The 25,522-nt window shown below is 40.9% G+C and overlaps 2 protein-coding genes across 2 annotated transcripts in view; one reads left to right on the top strand and one right to left on the bottom strand.

The window, feature by feature from the left end:
• Window positions 1-9,813, top strand: part of LOC126481646 (ejaculatory bulb-specific protein 3-like) — a 32,307-nt gene extending 22,494 nt beyond the window's left edge. The window contains exon 3 of the mRNA XM_050105559.1: window positions 9,581-9,813. Within this exon, the coding sequence (XP_049961516.1) occupies window positions 9,581-9,598 (18 nt within the window). The 3' untranslated portion in view covers window positions 9,599-9,813. The remainder of the gene's footprint in view (window positions 1-9,580) is intronic.
• LOC126428134 (peripheral plasma membrane protein CASK-like) overlaps window positions 1-25,522 on the bottom strand; it is a 1,166,960-nt gene that overhangs the window by 145,359 nt on the left and 996,079 nt on the right. The window lies entirely within an intron of this gene.

Raw genomic sequence — 25,522 nt, 5'->3', positions numbered from 1 at the left:
AGGACCATTTAAATGTAGCGCTAGTTTTAATTACCAGAAGAACGTAAGTATGTTCTGGAAAGCCCTTCCTTGTCTTCGTACGTGTGTTATATTCACATTTCGATAATGCTTCAGGAAACTGGTATCCCTGTAACCAGAAAACACTAACAAGGGAACATCCCCATCGCACCCCCCCTCAGATTTAGTTATAAATTGGAACAGTGGAGAGGCCTTGAAAAACTTAACACAGATCAATCGAGAAAACAGGAAGAAGTTGTGTGGAACTATGAAAAAAAAAGCAAAATATACAAAGTGAGTAGTCCATGCACAGGACAGGCACCATCAAGGCTAATGTGAGCTCAGAAGCGCCGTGGTCCCGTGGTTAGCGTGAGCAGCTGCCGTACGAGAGGTCCTTCGTTCAAGTCTTCCCTCAAGTGAAAAATTTAATTTTTTATTTTCAGACAATTATTATCTGTCCGTCCGATGCGATCACTTTTTTTTTGGGAGTGGTGATCACATCCACAAGAAAACCTAAATCGGGCAAGGTAGAAGAATCTTTTTACCCATTCGCCAACTGTACAAGTTAGGTGGGTCGACAACATATTCATGTCATGTGACGCACATGCCGTCACCAGTGTCGAATAGAATACATCAGACGTGTTTTCCTGTGGAGGAATCGGTTGACCTATGACCTTGCGATCAAATGTATTCGGTTACCATTGGAGAGGCACGTCCTTTCGTCTACTAATCGCACGGTTTTGCGGTGCGGTTGGAAAAAACAGACACTAAACTTATTACAGTGAACAGAGACGTCAATGAACGAACGGACAGATCATAGCTTTGCGAAAATAAAAAAAGTAAAATTTTCACTCGAGGGAAGATTTGAACCAAGGACCTCTCATCCCGCAGCTGCTCACGCTAATCACGGGACCACGGCGCTCCTGTGCTCGCTGTAGCCTTGATGTTGCCTATCTTGCACATGGACTACTCAGTTTGTATATTTTGCTAATTTTTTCATAGTTCCACACAACTTCTTCCTGTTTTCTCGATTGATCTGTGTTCAGTTTTTCGAGATCTGTCCACTGTGCCAACGTATAACTAAATCTGAGGGGGGGTGCGATGGGGAGGTTCCCTTGTAAGTAGATTTCTTCTGCCGAAAGATTACACAGTGCCACTGTTGTCAATCATGTAAAAGGAATTCTCCTTACTGATTACTTTTTACAGTGTAAAGCAATAATAGCTTTGAATACGAAGGAAAAAAAGAACTCATGTTTCATCAAACACACGCACACACGCACACACACACACACACACACACACACACACACACACACACACACACACACACACACTTTAGATGGATGAGTAATTAGGATATCTAACATTACAGCAGCCTTGGTACCATCTCACTTCTACTTACTCTCTAAAGAAATTCGTGGATGGAAAGCATTCAGAGTCCGAGGAGTAAATTATCGTACCCGTAGATGGGTATTTGGAGACATTCCAGAAACTATTTAGGCCATCGGATCTACTCATATGTAAAACATTCACCAAATTTCGTTAACCTAAAACTAGATTCTGTTGAAATATGCACTTTTAGCTTACAAACACAATCTTTCCCTGTCGGCCGAGGGAACTTCTCGCTACGCTATTTCACTCAAGTGATTTGTCGGACTGCATATGTAACAATATAGCACTGGTCATGTCAGTACATATCGTACTCAGGAATTACTACACTTATTCACTGAAGTGACATTTGTTCCTCACGGAAGTGATCCGTCTCGGATATGCATTGCAAAGCTGATCCAGTCAGCCCGAAGAATGAGGACAAATATTATACAAGGGAACACAAAAGGAAACAGACAACAGAAAATAGTCTGCTTGGAAGGCAATGAAAAAGTAGACTTACTCAACCCCGGCACCAAAAAGATTTCGATGTGACTGCTACATTCCGAGAGGCATCGTGACAGAAAGGAGCTTCCGGTGTTTTGAAGACGAACAAGAGCACGCGCATGTGTGGTTAGTCAAGTACGTCGTAGTTCAGCTTTTTTGTGAATGTGCCATCGTCTTTGAGGCCATAATTTAATTGCGCTGAAGCTCAACACTAGAAAATTACATGCCATCAAACTACCTTTTAAATCGCCTAAGCATACAGCAGAGTTTCCTATGGGCATGTGAAACAACAGGAAACAGATAATTACATTTGACGTATTATCATCAGGGCAATGAAGATATGAAGATGATACCGTCTGCTGAGTGAAACTAGTAATAACTCAAATAATACGCGAGCTGTGGTAGTTTATCGGTACATTAATTCCTTATTGTCGCCGTGTTTCCCGGAGGCGATGCACGCACTAGCTAAAAATTACTATACGTTTTAAGATTTTGATCTGATCCCTTACATAAAAATTTGAAGCTGCTGCTGTGGAATATTAGAACTAAAGTGCAGTACACTTCATATAATTTTCTAAAAGATTATAGTAACCACCTCTAGTAGTATCTACTGAAGGGACTGCATCACGGTATGGGATCCTTACCCGACATTTATTTACTTGTTTATCTTTATTCATCTGAGGACCATCTCACAATCATACAGGAATTGTCAGGGTAATGCAGTGCAGTAAAATGCTTTATGAGAATAGGACACACAGTCAGCATTTGCCGAATTGATTTAGAAAATACAAGGAAAACACAAATAAGGAAGGCCGGATAGAGTAACTCCACCCTCCCGAATATGAGGTCATTGCCTTAAAAGCTGCAATGCGCCGTTCGTTTGATCCTTATTGTCCAATGTTCCTTCATTTACACACAGTTTGTTTCAGGTAAGTTGTAAAATGAAATGTAGTTTCGTTCTTCATCGCCGAACACACTGACACCCGCAGGCGACTCCTTCAGTGTGAAGATGCGACTGTGTCCCTTGCACCAACTCTAGCCTGTTCAGAAAGTCAACCCGATGCCCAAAATTTTCTACTATGCTCCTCGATCTACCTGAAAAACTGAGTCAGCCTCTCCTCACAATGAGCTGAAATCAGGAGAATGACAAGGCATTACTATCGTGCATTTTACATCTTGACGCGTAACTTCCTTGTGAAAGAGATCAGCCATGATCATATACTGGAATGTGACAGGGTTTCTAGTTATCCCCTTTCATTACCACCCATCACTCTGAGTCTTCTAAGTAGTCTTTGTGTAGTATGCCTTACTTATGAAGAACGTTTTAACTGCCTTTTTAAACAGACATGTTATAGCAATGATTTTCATTTCGTTTGTATTGCCTTACTAATTTTAAGTGCAAACTGGCTCTTATTTCATGATTGTGTACAGAACTATTAGTGAAACACTTAGTAAAGTTTTCTCCGATATGCACAACAGAAGGGTAGATGTTCTCGCTTGGTACGGTAAAGATGCACAATTTTTTAAATAGCTCTTTATAATGAGCCCGACTACTATTACTAGTCATTGTTCTTACGGCCCCTTCCTGCAGTTGAACACCCGTGTCCACGTTGTATGCTTTCGCTCTCCAGAGAAAAATCTCGTACCTAAGAAGTCACTGTGCATCACTACAAGACAATGGCTGTTTCGAACTAATGCTAAACCTCTAAGAGAGTAACTTTTTGATGACATTCTTATTGATATTAACTTTGTGTGTTCATCCCATGTTAGCTGACAATCAATGTTCATCATAAAAAGTTTGTGCTTATTACACCACTACAAAATTATCGCCCATCTTTAATGCGACATAGTTGTGTTCCATTTTTATGTTGAAGTGCGTATTGTTTGTTTTGTATGTTATTACACACTGCCCAATCGCAAACATCTTTGCGAGTTTCATTTCTCTTCTCTAATACAAGTTCTGGTGTTTCATCATTGGCTACGATGTTGCTGTGATCAGCAAAGACAACATTTTCTCCATGTCTTATTCTATCTAGAAAGTCACTGATACATATTAAGAACCGAACTGGACCCAATACACTACCGTGAGAACACAACTATGTTTATCAAAAGCTGGCGTCTGAATTAAAACTACATTTTATACCCTGCTCTCCAGGTAGAACTAGAACCACTCGTTCGCTATTATTCTTAAACCAGCGTTCCTAGTTTGTTTAGTACTATTTTACGGTCAACAGTGTCAAATGCATTCCGCAAGCCTAGGCTTACGCCTAACCTACCCGAACACAGTCATCCTTGTCAAGAGCTTCGAGAACCAATTACGTAAACACTGCAGTGGTCGATAACGTACTTTTACCACTGTGGAAAAATTAGGGCATTTATTAATGTAACTCAATCGTCTATCTTTAATTATTCACTCCCTTATTTTTTTCGAATGCCAACAGTTGTAAAACTGGTCTGTAATTTTCAATTGTTTCCATATTACTTTTCTTCAGTAAGGCCATAACTCGTGCATGCGTCATGTACGCTGGAAAAATATGTGAACTACAGAACTCATTTATTCTTTGTTAACGGGATTTGTATGTTTTATCTATGCACGCCTTCAGCACGGAGACAGGAACCTCATCTATGTCCGCTGAATTCTCATTTGTAACTGTTGTACTGTCTTCCTGACTTCATATCTGCTGTGGGAAACATCAATAGTCGTGCTTGCTCTGTAGGTCACTGTGGTTGCTGTTCGTGTTTAAGGCAGATTTTGCTGCAGTTTCTCCGCAATGCCAGAAAAATAATCATTTAGAAAATCTGATAATTCCTCAGGAATTTTTATAATTCTGCCTCCATCTTTGATTTTTATGGTATTACATTTGCGCCTGCCTTTTTTCAGTTTCTTGTTTATAACATCCTATATTACTTTGCTTTTATTGTCTGTACTTTTATTTTGAATTAACTTAAGACAAAGAGAAAGTTCAAAGAAGGGCACCTAGTTTTGTGTTGTCCCGAAATAGGGAGGAGACTAAGACAGATGTGATAAGTGAGTTGGAGTTGAAACATGAAAACAATGGAGTTCTTCTTTGCAGCGTGATCTTTTCACCAAATTTCAATCACCAAGTTTCTCTTCCCAAAGCGAAAATATTTTGTTGACGCACAACTACCTAAGGAGAAACGACCATCGTGATAAAATACGTCAGAGGTCACACGAAAAAATTTAGGTGTTCATTTTTCCGAAGTGTTAATTGGGAGTGCAACGGTGAAGGAATGGGCTGAAAACGCTTCAATGAACTCTCTGCCAGGCACTTAAGTGTGAACTGTAAATGTAGATTTCTTGTAATATTTGTACGTACATTTATGCCCCGCAAGCAACTCAGGGCATGACGGAGAAAAAACGTACGAACGGCTTTTATGTAAATGAAGCGGAATTCCTGAGAATTCAATCTATACCGCCTTATTTTATTGGTCTTCCGCCACACACCGATGGCAGGTAAACTGTTTGCAGTCTTTCTCATTCGCTGGCTCTCGAAAATTTGTCATTAACCTTGCTCTAAAAACTTGGTTCTGATTCTCCCTGTATGACCATTAAGCCTACCGTCAAGGCATTCACACCTGTGGGACAGTATTCAAGAATGGATGACAAGGATAAACTGTTTCCACCACAGTGTAAACTGGCTGTAAGTCTTGCTATAAGTCGTGCTGTAAGTGAATCTGTCGTTCGCTCCCCCGCTAAGTTTTTTTCTGTACTCGCATAACATACCGCAGAATTATTACCCCTAAATTCTATCGTCGTAACTACGGCCGTAAGTACGGCTGACACCGCAATAGAAAATTATTAAATCTTCCCCCGGTTACAGCGCTGCCGTTCACCATAGAAAGCAGAAGAATTTGTAATCTTCCAGCAGGAGAAAACTTAATAAATAATCGCATCCACAGCGAATAAACAGGCAGAACCTCCTAGCCTGTTCTACATTTTCTTATTTAAAGTGCCAACTCATGACATCGTTAAGTGTTTTTGATCTTCTTGTTGGCGTTTTGTGAGTCGTGTTGCATAATGGCACATAAAATCAAAATTCCTGTAGTCACCTAGCATCTCATTTAAAACTTCGACTTGCTCGTGTAACCTTCATGAGTGTCCGTCTTCCTTACTAAAATGAAGTCTTGCGTTTTCCGTCCTTACGAAAAATTCTCAGTCCATTTCACTTCCTGGTTGAAGTCATTACGTCAGAAAGAGGAATAAATCGGCTAGCATCGTAGCAGAATGACCAGCTCACCGGTCAAATGACTTTTAAATCACCTCTCCGTGCGCCAAAGGAAACGACTGTTTCTTCCTGCAGCAACGAGCGAGTTGCGCAATCGCGACCAGATAGCTAAGGAACCGTACCCGTTGGAGTGTTGGCTGCAACTCCGGTATAAAAGCGCCGCTCCGTGAGCTTTTGGCCAGAAAGCACAGCAGAGCGCCATGCAGACGAGAGCGGTGATAGTCGTAGTAACCTTGGGGCTAGCGGCGCTGAACAGCGGGCAGCAGTTGCCCTCACTTGGGGCACGCGACATCTCACAGCTGCTCAAGGACTCGCAGCTCGTCAAGAGGGAGATCGACTGCGTACTCCAACGAGCAGCTTGCGATAGGCTGGGCAGGAGCCTCATGAGTAAGTGGTACTTTACTTTGCTCATTTTCTAAGGCAAGCATCTTTCCAGTTACGCACCTAGATTTCTGCTGGCACTCCCAATGTTATTCACGAGGAAATGTTCAAAGTAGTGAATATGATTTGCAATGAATGTTACATGAAGAGATCACTTACGTAACATTTGCGAACCGATATTTTTGTACGTGTGCCACCTTAACCGAAGGTCGTTTTAAGGCTGTGAGGAGTACTCGTGCTCTGCGGCACCTGGTGAATCTTCGCCATGGAACTCGTGGCCACTTCCTTGAAGCAAGAAATCACTCAGCCATTGACAATTATCGCAGTGTAAAACTGCGAGGTACTGTTCTCTCCTGCGCTGCGTTTTCGCTGATACTGCAGCCCAAATCTTTAGCTGTAACTCATCCACTGACAGTTATCTTTATAAAACAAAATCAGATGATGACTTTTTCATCTTTGTCATCACACTCCAAAATTCTTGCTATCCCCTGAAAAGAGCAGGATTGTTCTTCGCAAGGGTAACTCACACTTAGTGCGCCCAGTTCTTCGATGACACAAAACCTGAAACGTATTACTTAAGTGACAGAAGAATTTAGATCTGACAACAAAGTAAGTCAACCTGCAACAATACGGCTTTGTTTACAATCATTTCTTGATATGAGCACAAACTAATCGTATACAAATAATGCAATTAATATCAGGTTGTTCTCAATAGCAGAATAGAAAGGATAATACAGACAATGTAGCTGTGACATTCGCAGAACGTTGCCCAACAAGGTTTCGAGAGTAATAAAGAGTTAACTCAAATGATATAAGAAGCGTCTTATGTTTTGTGTAACTTTTAGTTTTTACTATTCCAGTTTCAATAGTTGCTGTGATCTACAGTTCTCACGGGGATCCTCTGCTGGTGATGTTCGCTGTTTAGTAACAAAAGAACATTTCGTAAGACCGAAAAGTTTTGTTAACTACTTCACTGTCCCTGTAGGTTTACGACTTACAACACGTCTGATAGTTACGTGCTGATCATGAACCCCGTAATTATCTGATAAAATACCTAGTCCACTTGCTTCGATACAAATATGTACTCCGTCATGGAAAAACAGTCTACTTTAAAACAATGCAGACAACCCAAGTAGTTTTCTACAAAAACTACTGAATCAGTCACTAACGCTCGCAGTTTGCATTACTGGCAAAGTCAATGACGTAACTGGTGTTTTACCGAAGTTACACATTCTTTTGCTTTTTAACCCTAAAACAATGAAGGAGGGAAATGTTGCACTGTCACGAAACCATCGTAAATTTTAGTACTATATATTTTATTCAAAGGAAGTCATAATTTATAATTTATGCACTGTAGTTGCGGTCACGAACGATGGCGGTCGAGTTTAGGCTTGTTCTGCGCACCAACGTATCGCATTCTCCAACAGCCTGTTCTGAATATCGTTGCTGATGTGAGCATTAAACGCGATCGTAGTGAATTGTTTAGTGAATTTTTATTCCATTTGTCGCGAGTTGTCATCGCTGATTGTTTTGGTAAGTGATACATTCCGCATAAGCAAGGGAGAGGCATAATTTGCAGGATATGCGCTTTCTTCAGGCGGAAATCACGCGCATGACTTACCGCAACTGTCGCTTGGAATCTTCAACAATGCAATCCTTTTCCGTGGCTCGAAATGCGCGAACCGCCATCATTCGTGGATAGGACTATATTTAATTACGATTATAAGGTCTCCAATGGTATTTCACATACATAGTAAGTACAAAGTTTTTTGTTTTTCGTCCCATACCGGCAATACCAGATTCGAGGGAACCGCAAATTGATACCAACTGCAATCTTAAATTTTACGAGGGTTTACTAATTTAGGGTTAAATAGAAATATTGTGGAATAAGAGGGGAACTAAAATTCGCGTTCATGTACAGAAGCAGCACAGCTTAATTGAATGTCGTTAAAAATAACTGAGCAGTACGAATTTCAGTTCGTATAATAAGCCAGCACATAAATTTACGAAACCATGACGAATGAGCTGAATAACATGGTACTGGTCCCCATCTCCACGAAATAGCAAACAGATCCCACATTGAAAACTGCACACGCGTCTTGAGGTGAAATCAACACGACTTTTCACCTCCTTTTTCCCCAAAAAAGGAATTAACACAATCACAGTGACCAACAGCCGCTTATTTAAAAAAATATCCAGTGTAAAACATCACAACTGTTCTTCAACACTGATTGAGACTGACCAATCTAGCGCTGCAGTCTGGAACCGCGAGACCGCTACGGTCGCAGGTTCGAATCCTGCCTCGGGCATGGATGTGTGTGATGTCCTTACGTTAGTTTGGTTTACGTAGTTCTAAGTTCTAGGGGACTAATAACCTCAGAAGTTGAGTCCCATAGTGTTCAGAGCCATTTGAACCATTTGAGACTGAACAATTCCTACCTAGCCTTGCCTTACAGATAATAAACTTCGGTAAGTTTAGAAAGACATGTCTCCACTTATCACGATTTCCAGGACTGGCACGTATGTTTCATTGTGAACTGAAGCTTTAGTTTCACCACAGAGGCTACTGGGTAGGCTTGGTAAGTTACAGTAAGCCGAAATCTGTTTTCCTCATTCACTTTACTGCATTACATGCAAATAGTGAATAAGGTGGACGACGATATGATGCTTAACGATTATCGTTCATATTGCCTTCCTCCGCAAATACAGGAGCATGGACAATTTAATGTAGCTTTAAACGTGAAATCTCTCTCCTCATCAAGTCGGTACTATCATAAACCGCAAAGAAATCACATAAATCCTTTGGTAAAAAGTACGCCTTCATTTGCCCTCTGATCTAGATAACTTAAAAAATAACGATGAAAATGCTATATCCTAGCACTTCTATTTCCCATACCAAATCAAATGTATGTATCCACTTTGTTGATTAGTTTTAATTCTAGTAACAGGTCTCTGTTATCAATACTGCAGTGAGAAAACAGCAGAATCTGATCCGAAAAAAGTGCGAACTCCTAAAACATTTATGATCTGTAACTAATGCTTTATATTGTCTCCTAGATAGTGTGATTTTCCTGTTACAGGGGCGATTCCGGAGGTAATAACCAACAAGTGCAGGAGGTGCACGCCCACACAGCTCGCTAATGTAAACAAGCTGAAGGCCTTCCTCCACCAGAACTATCCGGGTGTCTGGGAGCAAGTGGAGAGCAAGTATAGTAAGGCTTGATCGCACTCTGAAGACTGATTGAATCACGCATTTAATTTATTTATAAACAACATTTTTATGTCGACAAATAAACTAATTCTTTTCAAAAATTATCAGTTTTTGACTGTAGCACTTAGGCTAAATCGTTTACCCCAAAGTTAATCATCCTGTATCGCGCTACTGTTTCGTACTGACGTTGAGAGAGCTACATGTGAAGTATTTCTCTACAGCCTAAGTATTGCACTACACGTACATCTTCTCTCTGATGTTACAATATTGCCATACAAACGTAAGAAGTGTCTGCTCAATACTTAAGATGTTTGGTTAATTCCTGGAAACTTCCTACACATGCACCAATAATGTAACATTTACTCCCTAGACGTCTGTGAACAAAGCTCGAATCCCTGTCAATAAATCGCCTTTCGCTTTGGTAATGAAGCTGAGGAGAACACCAACAGGAGTCGGCGAACACTTACTTAACTGCACTGAGGCATAACTGTAGCATTTAGCCTATCAGAGCGTAGACATGTTCAGCTTGTTGGGGCCTCTCTTGACAAGTGAAGCGGACGAGTTAATGTTCATATGTGCAGAGATGTTGATTTGATTTATAACCTAGCTATCTAATATTTTACTATCCCTCTTTTTCTTTGTTTTTAAAGAGAATATTTTGTGATATTTTAATACGAAGTCGAAACCAATCATGATACCAGACATTCAGTCAGTTACGTTACTCACAACAGTATGAGTTCAGACTCCTGCGGGATGTGGGATGTAGGATGGAAAGGAAAATATTTGTACGCTCAACGTATTTCCCTTTTGTCCTCCACAGAAGTTCGGTACCCTTGTTATGATTTCATGACGAAACCGAGGGAAGATCTCTCGGTTGAAGAGCATCTAATGGGAAATCCTCAGTCCTTGGTGACCCACATTGACTAGTGAATAATAATATCACTAGCACAGGAGTCGCTCCAAAGTGTTTGTGTCATTCAATGGAAAGGAAAACGACAGGCAAAATGCAGCGTCAAAAATAAAGCACCGCAGTGCTTGAACGTCTAACGCAGATAAAACCTACAACTTCATGTTAAGTAAAACTGAAAATCTGATTCGGTAATTCCCCCTTACGAAAAATGTTTGACAGTTTGTCTTTTAGCTATACTGTTTCGCGAAGTTGTTAGTCTCGATCCGAAAGATAAATAAAACCCTCAAATTACAAGCAAGATACAAATCTCAGCCAGAGTTGATACAATTATCAACAACTGACGACATTACTAAATGGTTCAAATGGCTCTGAGCGCTATGCGACTTAACTTCTGAGGTCATTAGTCGCCTAGAACTTAGAACTAATTAAACCTAACTAACCTAAGGACATCACACACATCCATGCCCGAGGCAGGATTCGAACCTGCGACCGTAGCAGTCCCGCGGTTCCGGACTGCGCGCCTAGAACCACTAGACCACCGCGGCCGGCGACGACATTACTGTTACGGTAAAAATAACATTACACGAAGATAATGCTCCCTTACAGTTCCGTGCCGTTTTGTTTCTGTTAGCTGTCTCACCAATATAGTCGAGCTTTATAGATACCATATTTCTCACAAGAAGAATACCTCACAAGAGACACTGACTTCTATCTTGGTCTCAATAACGTATAGTTCACAGTAACTTTGAAACTGTAAAAGCTGAAAATATGTGATTAAAATACTTAAAAGACGCCCCGTTAGCATAATTCATAATAAAAGTTTTGCTGTTCAAATGGCTCTGAGCACTATGGGACTCAACTGCTGTGGTCATCAGTCCCCTAGAACTTAGAACTACTTAAACCTAACTAACCTAAGGACATCACACACATCCATGCCCGAGGCAGGATTCGAACCTGCGACCGTAGCAGTCGCACGGTTCCGGACTGCGCGCCTAGAACCGCGAGACCACCGCGGCCGGCAAAGTTTTGCTGTCAAACGGTATGTAAGTTATTGTCAACGGTATTTAAGTAAGTCTAACACGAACTATGCCGCTAATGAGTTTTTAGACAAGGAACCTAGTCTCAGTTTACGAACAGCAATGTTTTTAGCTGCAAATTCATCCGGTCCACTAAATCACTAAATCACTTGGTGGTTTAACATTCCGTTGAAGACGAGTTTATTAAAGACGGGACACAATCTCCGATTAGGCAACTATGTGAAGTCATAACGGTCGCACCATTTTTAAAGGAATTATTCCCTTATTTGCCTTAAATGATTTTGGGAAACAAGGAAACCCCCAATCTGAATGGCTGGACGGGGAACTGGATCGCTGTCCTCCCGAATACGAGTACAGCGGCCTAGCACTGTACCCCAGTGCTACAACCATAACGGTAAAATAATGTATATTCTATGAAAATCGTTACCATGCAGTGAAGCAGAAATATCATCGAATTATCAGCTGATAACTCAAAATTATATTACTTTAGCGCAATGTGAATCTTGACAGACCCGCCTGCGAAAGAGCTAACAATCCCACTGTATTCTGTGCGTCTGCTTTCTGTGAACGCAACTACCACAATTCAGCCAGCCGCGGTGGCCAAGCGGTTATAGGCGCTCCAGTCTGGGACCGCTCCGCAGCTACGGTCGCAGGTTCGAATCCTGCCTCGGGCATGGATGTGTGTGATGTCCTTAGGTTAGTTAGGTTTAAGTAGTTCTAAGTTCTAGGGGACTGATGACCACAGATGTTAAGTCCCATAGTGCTCAGAACCATTTGAACCACAGTTCAACAGGGTACACATTCTTTGTTAAGAAGCGGTGGTAATGACTGTCGGCGGAAATGACAGCAATTTGTTGAATGTCACGTGCAACATGTTTCTAAAAATACACTGACAGCAAGTATCTGAAGAGTTTGTAATATGCTCGACAATATATAAAAGATTTTTATTGGCTGGGATAAAGCTGCTGCTGCTTTCATGGGATCGTTAGAAAAACGTGTGAAAGTGATATCAGAAGGAAATGACGTTTTAATTTATTGATGTACGAGTGTTTGAGAAGACCGAGCGAGGTATGAATCCTCTTAACACAATACTCCCCGCTGAGTTCGAAACAATTCAATATTTTTAAAAACTTCAATAGCCTCTCAACAGACTCTTCACAGAAGTTATCTTCCCGCTCATCTAGATACACTCGGAATCTAATATTTTTGCGAACGAAAATGGTGGCTGCTCCAGATAGATTGTCTGGGGAAACGAAGATTTAAATGAGTTGCTTTCTCACGGCTAAAAAGTATGGATGGATTTTGCCAGCCCGGAAGAACATGTCCAGTCTCGTCACAAAAGACAAAACTACCAGTAACAAAGTTACTTTTGTCCCTGTAAAACAGCTGAGTATTGGTCATTGCTACACTAACGGCGTAGTTGTGTCTGAAATTAAAAAAAATAGATTCAAAATTATTATTCACTTATTCAGGACCAGAATACTGTAATCTGGCAGAACAAATTCAGTTTCATCGTATGCCTTTGGTAAACTGAACACATATTCATTAAAACACGTGTACTCGAAATTGTTCTTCAGCGCCTCATTCATGAAACGATGTACGGATGTGTAATTGCTACGGTTTCCTAGAAGAAATAACATTTGAGTAACTAGTACACCGAAAGACACAGCTGTAATAGTTTGAGTGCTGTTGACTTCGATACGAATGCGTAACGCAAAGAAAAACGTAACTACAACAAAATTATTGAAGTTTTGTGCGTTAGGGACATTTCTTACGCTCCCATACATCGTCCAAAAAGCAATGGCGGCGACCGAGCTTAGTGTGTTACCAACGCGACGCCAAAAGGAACTAGAGTGTTATGCTTGAACGTCGTCCGATGACATCCAAGAACCGTTATCACTTTCTCTGCGTCAGAAGCCGGAAGCAGCGGATGCTAACGCCTGGTCGTGTAATAGCTTCTACGTAGAACGTGTGTCTCACGCTATGCTGTCTCACTGGGCCGCAGATTCTTGTTCCAAGCTGTTCAGTTCAGAAAAACAACTAGAAGAAACTTAACGATTTAAGAACTGTAGAATACTCTTCCAAATTATATTACAATAAATTGTGGCAGCATTCGAAGACCTGAGATATAGTAACAGCTCCACGAGAGACGCATTAATTCACCCCGTTCAAACTGACACAGCTGTGGCTCAATGTACTGTGATTAAAATAATCCAATTTCGTACATAATTTTCAGTTCATATTTCAATCGAGTCCTTTTCAAGGTACTGTCTTTTTTTTTGCCTTTTTATGATTATATTACTTAGCTTGGTCTACCGCGTTTCAAATACAAAGTGAAACGTAGGCAGCTGACCGCGAGAGAGAGACACACACAGAGAGGGTGTGTGTGTGTGTGTGTGTGTGTGTGTGTGTGTGTGTGTGAGAGAGAGAGAGAGAGAGAGAGAGAGAGAGAGAGAGAGGAAGGAATGTAAAAACTTTGGTGCTACTTGTCGCAAAACCTTGTTCGATATATTCAACAGTTCCAGAAGTGTATCAGCTTAATAACTGAAGTTAACTAGAGTCATTGGTAATGCCATAAATAAGTTAAGTACAATTCCGGAGAATCCCAAGTCTTCTGCCGCAACGACTCTCTCAACGATGGCACTGAGATTGTACGATTCCCACTTGTAAATCGGCCAACCACTTATATTTCTTTCTTAGTGCAGATTTGTAATTATACAAGCGATTTTGAACGTTCTTTTAGTGCTTAATGGGTGAAATGAGTAAGTCTCATTGCCAAGGACACTTTGAAATTTTCCCGCTTTGTACTACGTGCTAATCACTTACGCAGATTATCTCCAATAACTGTAAATTAGTGATTATTTTCTTTCTCTACCCTCTCAACACTTAAATTATGTGTCTGTAAGTAGCCATACCATTCGACAAACATTATTAGTGAATATGCTTCTCTTGAGCTTAATCAAGGCATTCAAATGAGTATCTGTGGTCTCCGTGAGCCACAATCCTTTTTATCTCTCTCCTTTATACGTAAGTGTCTTTGCTTTGTTCATGTCTTCTTGGTTCTTGTGTGCCATATGTGTTGTACGTCTGTTCGTTGTATATCATTTAGCACAGAGTGAGTGCAGTAGAATATGCTGGTTTGTTTGAATATGAAGCAGTCTACTACAGTGTGCAGCAATATGTCTACCCGTGTTGTCAATACAAGTAGATAATCGGCGGAAACCGCGTGCGACTGCACTCTGAGCAAGTTACAACGTTTAAGAGTTGGTTTGGTTGGTTGGTTTGGTGTACAAGTGACCAAGTGGTTAAGAGTTCAGGAATAACGTGTCGTTATCTGAACTCCAGGAAATACTGTTGTTCAAAACAAGGCTTGTTTTACTCAATGAAGATACGACCAATTATTTTATTAAAGTGCCGAAGATGAAACAACATGAGAACTGCGGAGACGGGGCAATCTGGAACGTGCTTATTCTCGAAAGACTGGTAAAATGTGTCTTAGAAGTAGCTGAAACAAAGATGACAAGGCTAGAGCGAAGAAATTCTTACTATTGATCAATCTTCACGTATGCACATAAAAAAATCAAAAACTGCAGTGGACTTGTGGCAGAAACTGAAATCGCTGTTTGACGACTCTGGCTTTGCAAGAAAAACAAACTTATTTGGTTCAAATGGCTCTGAGCACTATGGGACTTAACTTCTGAGGTCATCAGTCGCCTATAACTGAGAACTAGTTAAGCCTAACTAACCTAAGGACATCACACACATCCATGCCCGAGGCAGGATTCGAACCCGCGACCGCAGCGGTCGCTCGGTTCAAGACTGTAGAGCCTAGAACCGCTCGGCCACTCCGGCCGGCGAAGAGTCTACATACAAGACGTAGCTTTCCTGCGCACAGCGGTCCGGTTCTAATACAGCTTTTTCACCGTTTCTTTTTTTGAACAAAATGTGCTGTCATATTAAAGTAACGAAGGCATATGTCGACGAAACAGGGGCACGACTGTTCGGATACTATGTAAGGACCATATTTTACATCCATTTAAACAATGAATACAATTTGTCATCTGCATGGGGTGATGGGAGAAACGTCATCCCAAATACAGATACAGAGCACTTTTATAAAAATTATATCTAAGCGGAACAAAATCAATTTTATTTCATTTCACACAGAGTCAGAACATGAGAGACTAAAACACAGGACCCAGTGAGGTTTCTGAAAGACGACTTGGCAGTTTCATAAAGAATTCCCCCATTCTGTTTTTCCGATGGTAATTATATATCGACGCGCTATCGCTTCGTATCAGGGCAAAACAAAATGATGTGATTCGAGTGACTTGGCTATGTGATTTTTGTATGTATTGTTTCCGGGAGAAGCACACTCGCACTCTACACACGGAAGTTAGACATCCTTTGGCAGTGGTTACGAAAGCAACGCAGCTAACGCCGACCAGAAGTGCAGACAGATTGGGTGCACGTCAATAACTGAGGACTGTGGCAGGAGATGGAGCATAGCCATCCATCACAGACTGCTATCGGAAACGGGGCTCGTATAGCACATGCGACACCCGGTTCCACTGGCATCATATCAACTACAGCAGTTCTACGGCACCAAATATATCCATTGGAACTGACGCTGCACAATGCTGCACAATTCTCCACAAACTGTAGACCTATTATTTGGACTACCTTCGGTGCTGCTACCAGGGAACAATGGTGGGGTACAGAAACGCAGACCATCGGGTACACACATACTTTTATCGCCATTTTTTCTAAAAGGGAACGCTTTTCACTTTCAGCTGGATTTTATTAGGCTATCATATCGCACAGGAATGTCTCCTTCTAATGAGTGAATGAGATTCTACTGGTTTCAACTATCTTGCGTAAATGGGCAGTAAATGCCTACTTATGAGATAGTTTCTGAAGAAATATTTTAATCATTTAATATAACGAGCGCTGAAGATAGAGCTATACAGTACCGTAAAAATCGGCCATCTAAAAATATTAAAAAATGTCGTCTGCTGTAAGTGCCACGCTAGAGAAATTGAGATATAAATATCTGGTTCCTAAAAGGAGTGTCACGAACAATACTGACGCGCTAATCTTATTAATGACGCACGTCCAGACAATCTATGCACAAATTTTGGAAGGTTTTTGATAGACTTCCGAGTGCTGCGCTGCTCCTTTCCGAATGCATCCAAAATACAATCAAGTTACATATTCAGAAAATGGTAACTCCAATAACACAGAGATAATGTAAGTACCATAGAAGACAAGAGACTAAATGGAAACATTGATAGGAAAGCCTACTGTAGGTACTGAAGTGAAAATTTTATTTGGTGGTGGTGATGACGACGATGAATATGCCAACGGCGTTCTATACCGAACAGTGCGAAAATTTGTTGATGGTAGGTATTAATAAGGACACGAAATTACTGAATATGTTATATTGTTGAAGTAACATTTTTTAAGCAGAAAGGCAAAACCGAGACAAGTGTTTTTGGACTTCTAGTTGAGAGTTCGGTGCACCTTTGTTAGACGTTCAACCGACAGCAAGCATGTCAGAAGCAGTAAACTACTGGTAATTCCATAGTACAAGGACGGTCCCAACCACCACTACACCTAAAGCTTTTTGGAATCACACAGAACGAAGTTAAACCCGGATGTCTGGTGATAAAATTAAACTTGCCTTCTTTCGAACGCACGAACTCTTATGCTTATTACCCGAGTACATCTTGCTCCGACATTCACCGAGGTGTATCGTCGTAGCTAGTTGTATCTGTGTCCACATTACATGAAGGAGTTCCCATTCGCAAGCGCTAGCAGATGGAATCGCCTTGAAGTTAAAGCAGAAAGCGGGCATCTGTCCCATGCTGTGGCTTCGCCAACAGCGCTCCGCACTACACGGAATCGATATCCATCGGATGGGCGCGTGCACAGACGCAGCACGCCAGGGGCGCTGGATTCGTGATCACAATGTGCCACTGTTGCGGTGGCGCATTTCGTGTTTACTTCCCGTGAACAAACAACTCGCTGTGCGCATGCACGAGACTGCGTGGGAGGGAGGGGCAACGCTGAAAGGGAGGCCCTGCTGAGTGGAGCAGAAGCGAAGCATACTGCACGCTCTTTGCTCTGCACAGTTTACTGCGCTGGAGCAGGGGCGCAGCTGGCATGACTGAGTGTACTCCTAGGGGAGCGCGGAGCGCTGTTTTATCTCACAGACTGCAGACCGTTGAAGAGGCCTCTAAAGGACGCAGTGTACCTACAACATAGAGATTAACTTGTTGACTCGAATAATGTTAACGTATTTTATCAATATTTCTTGTAATCATGGCTACAGTAATAGCACAATGTGGATGTTTGACAGCACTAAGATGTTTAGTGTCAATTATTATACAAAACTTAGTGACAATAACGTTAACTATTTCCTGATACCCTCTTCGTGGCAATTCAGCAAATTTTAAATATTACTAAGGAGAAGTCGTAAAATATCACAATTTGTGACACTCACTGCCCCAAATGCGTCATTAAATTTTTTTCGTGTTCTTTTTGGCCACGTACAGAACGACTTACAGCCTCCTCCTGTCGTTCACTTAAGACTCCCGTGACGTGTGAATTTCCAGTGTAACGGATCTCTCATTTGTTTCCTTTACTTGAGGATTACCTTACGGCCAGTCACCATTTAGATGTTTGTACCTTTGACTATCACACTGGCGAAATCCGTTTAATCGTAGGCGATATTCCTGGCTTTGGAAATGTTTGACTTTTCTATTGCTATGGTGTATCAGTCACCGCCTGGATGAAAAAAATACCTTATGAATCACTGGAAATAGTTTAACAACCTCAGCTTCCATACTATTTCATATAAGTGCTCGATGCTGACAACAATTTATCATGAGGAACAAAAAAGGTCATAACTAATATGCAGTTCTGTTCATCTACCGGATTCGCAAAAGAAAGCTACTGTGATTCACGAGTGAGTAACGTTAATTCATTCGGTAAATGTTTGCAAGACTAATCTAAATATAAACAATGACCATATACTATGAAGATGGAACTTGGCTCACGAATTTTTATATTATGCTGAAGGACAGTATTTCTATACCTTCCAACCATGTGAACCATCCCACATATTTTTGTGGAAAGAGTCGTAAGAATACTTGAAACGTAACTGGCATCAACTGTGACCTAAAACCGTAGAAGGAAGAACAAGGGTTCCGATCTGAATTCCAAAACTGATTATGTAATTAATAATTACTGCAGTTTGTTGTTTTTCGGTAGAATTGCTTCCCCTGCCCTTTTTTTTAATTAAAAGAGACGATCAAAAATTGTTTTACACGTAATTTCATCTTTTTCATACAAATTTAAATTTTAATTCTATTCATAACAGCGACACTTTCTAGCTATATTCTTTACTGCCTCCATACTTAACCACAGCAATGAGTGAAAATCTTACCAATGCTCCAATGAACTCGAACTGAACATAAAACTTTTGTGTAAGACGTTTATTACTAGGCTCCGGTACGCAGAAAGGGCAAGAGCGAGGAGTCTCTAGTGCACGAAAGAACAAATATTAGCGTTTGGTTGTTTGGATGATATGGGAGAGGGGACCAAAGAGCGAGGCATCGATCCCATCGGAGTAGGGAAGGGCGCGGAAGGAAGTCGACCATGTCCTTTCAAAGGAACCATGCCGGCATTTCCTGACGCGATTTAGGGAAATTATGGAAAACCTAAATCTGAATGGACGGACGCGGGTTTGAACAGTCGTCCTCCCGAACGCGAGCCCAGTGTGCCACATCGCTCGGTCGGTTAGGCTTTAACATTCCATCGACGACGAGATCGTTAACGACGAAGCACAGGGTGAGGACGGGGAAGGAAACAGACCGTGTCCTTTTCATATTTTGTTTGAACAACGCTGACACTGAATAAGACTGTCACCGATCGATAAAACAATAGTAAACCTACCTCGAACAGGTCTGCTCGATCAAGAACACGAACACAGCGCCAGATGTTCTGGTTTGCAGCATATGTCAGAAACAGTGAATAACAGTGTAATAAATGGAAGTTATTGTTGGAGTATTTTTATAAAATAACGATCACCATCGTCTCTGCTTTGTCAGCTATCACAAAACGTAAATAAGTCTTATCCTTCTTCTTCAAGCAGTAACAAAAACTTATATTTAAAAAAAGAGCGTAGGCACCCTGTTTGCTTTCGGGGCTGCAAGTGAGCCTTCTACAGCTTCGTACGCCAACTGTGCCACGACACAACTATGCGTGGGAGCCCTTTCTCCGCGACTCAGGTGGAGTCAGTAGACAACTTCAAAATCAATGCCGCACACAGGCGGACTGGGTAATTTCCGGATGTGGGGAGTAAGACATATATAGGACAGCTAGAAGGCTGAGAAATATTAAAGAACGAGAAGAACGTCTCCATTTGTTCTTTCTTCACTTACAAGTGGGCATTCACTTACATTCCTCCCACACTGTCAAACCTTCAGACAATTGTGGGAAGAACGACGTTTTAGTCGAGCTACAGCTAGCCTTGTTGATCTGAGGACGACCGATACCGGATGAAATTGGTCATGTCGGTTGAAATTATTGCGATTGTGTTGGCTAAAAAGTTATTTTCAAACCTTCAGACAAAATGTTTTTGCCAAGGCGATTCCCCTGCATAACACTGACGACTGTGCCTAATGGAGTCTTGTGCGATAATAGGCCAATACGGCTGCAAAATACAGATATCCCTTAGAGCCATGGTTTTCAACCTTTTTGAAGTCGTCTCTCCCCTGACCAACTACGTTGTTTCCGTGATGCCCCTATAGGTTACCGTGCAAAATTGAAATAATTAATAAAAAGTTACCAATAATATACTACTTACTACAGTGATAAACTTGAGCTTGCTTTTTGCTACAAAACTTGTCAAATCTTGGAACGAAATTAGATACAGCTACCCTCATTTCCATCACCACAGGAAGTCTTGATCTGTACTTGGTTTTAATAACAGCCACTGACGAAAACCACCTTCGCAAAGGCAGGAGGCTGCAAAAGGAATTAACACCTTCCGTGCTTTCTTGCTCAAGCTTGGAATCTCTTTTCTTACTGAATACCTAAACGCTGACATTGATGAAAACTTCACTTTTAGTGAAGAATCTGATGAATGTTGTAACAATTCCTTCTCTTTTGCAGCACTGAACTTAGGAGAACCTTACTGAAGGGTTTTTGAACTCACTGAAACCTATCACAGTTTTCAGGAAAATGTTTTTCAAAATGAAGTTCAGATAAATGTCCTTCAATCATCGAAAAAATATCTGCTGGAAGGCTTGTCTCACTATTGTTAATAAAGTGCTGCAAGACGAAAAGCATTTCATTTCTCTAGAATCGTTCATTTTTCTGCTCCAAAGAAAAGCTTCTTTCTGAAGGCCCAAACTTTATCAATAAACTGAATGAGACGAGTTTCACTACCTCGCACAGTTTTTTTCAGTGTGTTTTAGTCCTCAAAGATATCATATAAGTATGCGACCTTTAATAGAATGTCAGTGTCTTAGAAGCACTTACCAGTGATACGATTTTCTGCTTCCAGGTAAGTACATACTTCTCGCCCAAGTTAAAAATTGCGCGTTAACATAAAACAAGAGAGATGTATGTTCACAACCACCATATCGTGACAAATCTGTCTAAAAATTCTAGCTTTCGGAGGACAAATTATCAAAAGTTCACAACATTTATAACAGTATGCAGTATGTTATTTAGATCAACACTCAAATACTACGAAACATGTGCTTCGCCACGGATATGCAATGGATCCGCATGGTAATTGGAGCTTTGCCGCGGATAAGTGCTCTTATACCACTGTAACCACCAGTACACACTGCGGACCATCAGTGCACACACCAACAAAGTGAGCCCAGTTAATTTGATGTTGTACTGAAGTTGTCCACTATTTCGAACAAATCTTTGCCTGTCGTAGCAGCATTTATTTCCTTTAAAAAAATCCATCATTCCGTTACTTTTTTCATCAACAAATAGTACAGTGAAAATTAAATGAGCATCTCTACTGCTATCAATGGCCTTATCAAGCTGCAAACCAAAATCCCTCACCAGTTTTTTCTATAATTTTTCACGAAGATCCTATCTTACTTCTTGAATTCGATGACACGGTAGAGTCAGGCAAAACGCTGGGCTAAAGCTGTTTTGTCATGGATTCTCCAAGCATAATGGACACCATGTCAAACAGCACACTGTAGAATTATTCCTCCTGCAATCGTATGGGCTTTATTACATTTTGCTACTCGGCAAACTACACTGTAGGTCGCTAGATGTGGTTTATTCGAGATTTTCGTCTGCTTAGAAAATGATAGCTTTTCTCCTTTCGTTTGACTCAAGTTTTCTAAAAAAAATTATTATCTTGGTTTGACCATGTCGTTCTTATGAACACTTTCTAATAATTTTCTAAGTAGCATACATTCAACAGCGAGTACTTTCAAGCACAAGACCACTGTGAACCGTCTTCACTGTTCAGAACACTGCACGTGAAACCAGCTAGCGTCGTTTTTCTGTATATTCGTTTCGTACCTTCATTACCAACTTCCCTGTTGTCCTACACAAGTTCTCGCTTTTACTTCCTAATGACAAATTCAAGAACTTTTCAATAGTTTATCGCCTTTATCAACATACTAACGAGTCTCTACATAATAAAAAAATGGTTAAAAGCTCAACAGTAACTGCTGGTGCAAAGTACTAAGTGTAACGCGCAATAGTTCAGATTCGAAGTTGTGACTGCTTCCGCTGGCTGGTCAACGTCTGTAGTGCAATTCCAACGAGGCTACACAACTACCTTCTTTGACCCCCTACTGGTAAACAAATCCACGGCGCCCCAGGCGGTCATTCATGGCGCACCATGCCTGCGCGGCGCACAGGTTGAGTATCACTGCCTTAGGGGAAACACACATTCAGAAACCAGAAGAAAAATTTTTAAAAATAGTCAGGAACCAATGGGACTCATAAGTTACCGCTATTGTATGGTATGTTCACCATCCATGATGGATTAAAGGCATTTTCGGTTCGTCTCCAGTTCTTTGAGTTAAGCACTGATTGTAAAGGCACAGTTCCACGAAATACCATCAGCTTTCCGAAACAGCCGGAGTTACATACAAATAGACTCATTATTCTTGCCCTATTACAGAGGCCAACGAAAAAAGGGAAGTTGACAGTTAACGTTCCATGACACCACTATCACAGATGGAACGCTAGCTCAGTTGGGTGGGTACTGAAAGAATTGGCGTTTGCCGTGCTGCTAATCGCTGAAAATAATTTAGAGAAACTACGGAACACGAAAACACAATGAAAGGACGAGGTTTTAAAACCCACTCCTCCGAAATACGAGGCGTGCTTCTAGTTATTACACCACTTCACGCATAGTGTAGATTGGTACTCGTGTCTAGTAATATGGCAAATTAAATAGTATTTGGCGACTGAACGGGCCTGACTGGTGAATTTACTCCTCGACTCAAATCTTTGAGTGGAATCCTACCTATCAATACACAAAATAGTAGTAAACTCATCTTCATCGTCATCACCACCACCTTCATCATCATCATCAGCCAGCGGACATTCGCTGCTGTATGAAGATCTGAAGAGTTTTCACGTACTACGATTTTTTGCAATCTGCATCCATGTTGCTGCGGTATGTTTTCAAATGCTAGCTACTCATCTTCCATTACATCATTGCCCCAGTCTCTTCTTATCTCTTAGAATCCAATAAAGAACTTCCTTGGTCCCTCTACCATCCATTCGTCTGGCTGAAGTACCACCCTCGTGTATTTCATTTTCGTTAGGGTTAAGTCCACTCCAGTTCGTTCTCTGATCCATTTGCTTGTCTTCCATCTCTCCTAGTAGTCGCAACCTGTATCTCTCCAATGATCTCTGCGTAATCACAACCACATTCGAAAAATGGTAACACACACTGATTGTAAAGCTACCTTTTCAGATGCACCAAAAGAAGTTGTTACGAGAGCACGCCTGCATTATTTTATTCTTATATTTATTTGTTTTATTTCCACCTGATTACCTCCTAGCCCAACTGCGCCACTTAAAATTATCAAGACGATGGAAGTACGTTAGTTGAAGTTTTAGTGTTAGAAGTGGAAATAGGTCAGTAAAATTGTGGGATTGGCATTTTATTATTCATTTATAAAGAGTTCATTTATAAAGAACTACACTGGAGCATACAGTATTATGAGCACTGGTGCAGGCAGCATCCACCTGCAAAGACCTCAGGCTGGGAGATGGTTGCTGACTTGGTGGAGGGGAGCGTGGAGGGGTTGGGAGAGAATTAAACACTACTGTGCAGTCGTTGACTGGGTATGGGAGCAAGAGAAGTGGAGGAGCTGACACACTTTCCTGATCACAGCTGCAGTCTGGGACAAGTTTCTTTCGCAATCTGCAACTGCGTAGTGTGCATGCATGAGCTGCAAAAACCCAGAACAAACCTGCATTTTTCCCCACACATTCGAATCCAACCAAGCTACGTAACTGCATTTTTCCCATGCAACTGGCTGAGCTGAAAACAAAAATGATATGATGTGAGGTTTGGCTATGTATGCTGCAGGTATCAGCATAAGAATAAGTCAGGTGCGGCCCTGTGATACGTAGACCATATTGTAAGAGGTCCGAGCAGATTTTAGGTAATTTACAGAGAGTACGTGACTTAGATTCCGAACAGTCACAAACAAACAGATTAGCATACAAACCTGAACGTGTTCAGACATTCAAAGACGAAAATTTTGATTACAAGCACTTTCCATCCGTGAGAAAATTTAAAGTATTTAAAAATGACAGAACACAGATTCACCCCTTGGATTGGATACAACAATTTAGCTTTGCTTTTCCACCAACTTGGCCCATAACACACAAACTTGAATTTATTTGCAGTTTTTTGGAAGGCGAACCGGCAACTCGTATGAGACCGATCGCGAGACAATGCTACTCGGTAGAAGAATTTCAGAATGCTTTTCTGTCAGCGTATTGGAATCAAGGATCAATTAATTAGTTTACCGAATTATGAGAACTCGAATTTTCCCACAGTCACGCAATTTTTTAACACATGGTCCAACAAAACCAGTACTTAAGTGACCCATACAGTGAATCTGCACTTATCCAATTATGTATTTCTAAATTACCACGATCATTAAGAGTATCACTTTTAACAGGTCAGCAGAAAGAAAATATTTCGGCATTCAGAGATCTGTTACAGCTTTTGGAAGTTGTAATGGATCTGGGAGATGTTATTTTTTTACCGTATTTGTCGATACCGAATTGTAAATGTTTTTTTATATTTTTGTCAGAATTTATTATAATTTGTCTTATTATATGTTAATTTACTTCTGTTTTTGAGAGTAAAAGCATATTGATTACTATTAGAAAATGTATCGAAGAATAGCAAAGAGACTGATAACAAGTGGAAACTTGTGAATTGTGTAAAATATCTTTGACGTTGGAGTCGTCTTTGACTATAGACAGTCGGCAGCTAACTCTTGGTGTGTGTTGATGGAAGAACAATGTGAAGGTCGCCGTCATAAATAATTTTGAATTATGTTACTATTATTTTTGTATTAACTAAAAAGAAGAAACTACATTTGAAGAAATTGTATTTGAAACACCAAAATGAGAGAAACACGTTGAACCACGTCTTTTCTGCAGCCGACAACGATGCATTGTGGAATCATACTTAGACAACTGAAGCCAAGACTAATATCGCCTTGCAAGCGTCTAACGGAAAAGGTACTGTCACGAAATATGGCAAATTTAAGTAAATAAAAAATAGTGATCATATTTTCAACTTGTGTCTTAGCCGGGATGCCATATTTCAAAG

Source organism: Schistocerca serialis, chromosome 1 (genome assembly GCF_023864345.2).
Source record: "Schistocerca serialis cubense isolate TAMUIC-IGC-003099 chromosome 1, iqSchSeri2.2, whole genome shotgun sequence".
NCBI lineage: Eukaryota > Metazoa > Arthropoda > Insecta > Orthoptera > Acrididae > Schistocerca > Schistocerca serialis.
Note: the sequence above shows the minus strand (reverse complement) of the source record. Positions and strands in the feature narration are given on the sequence as shown.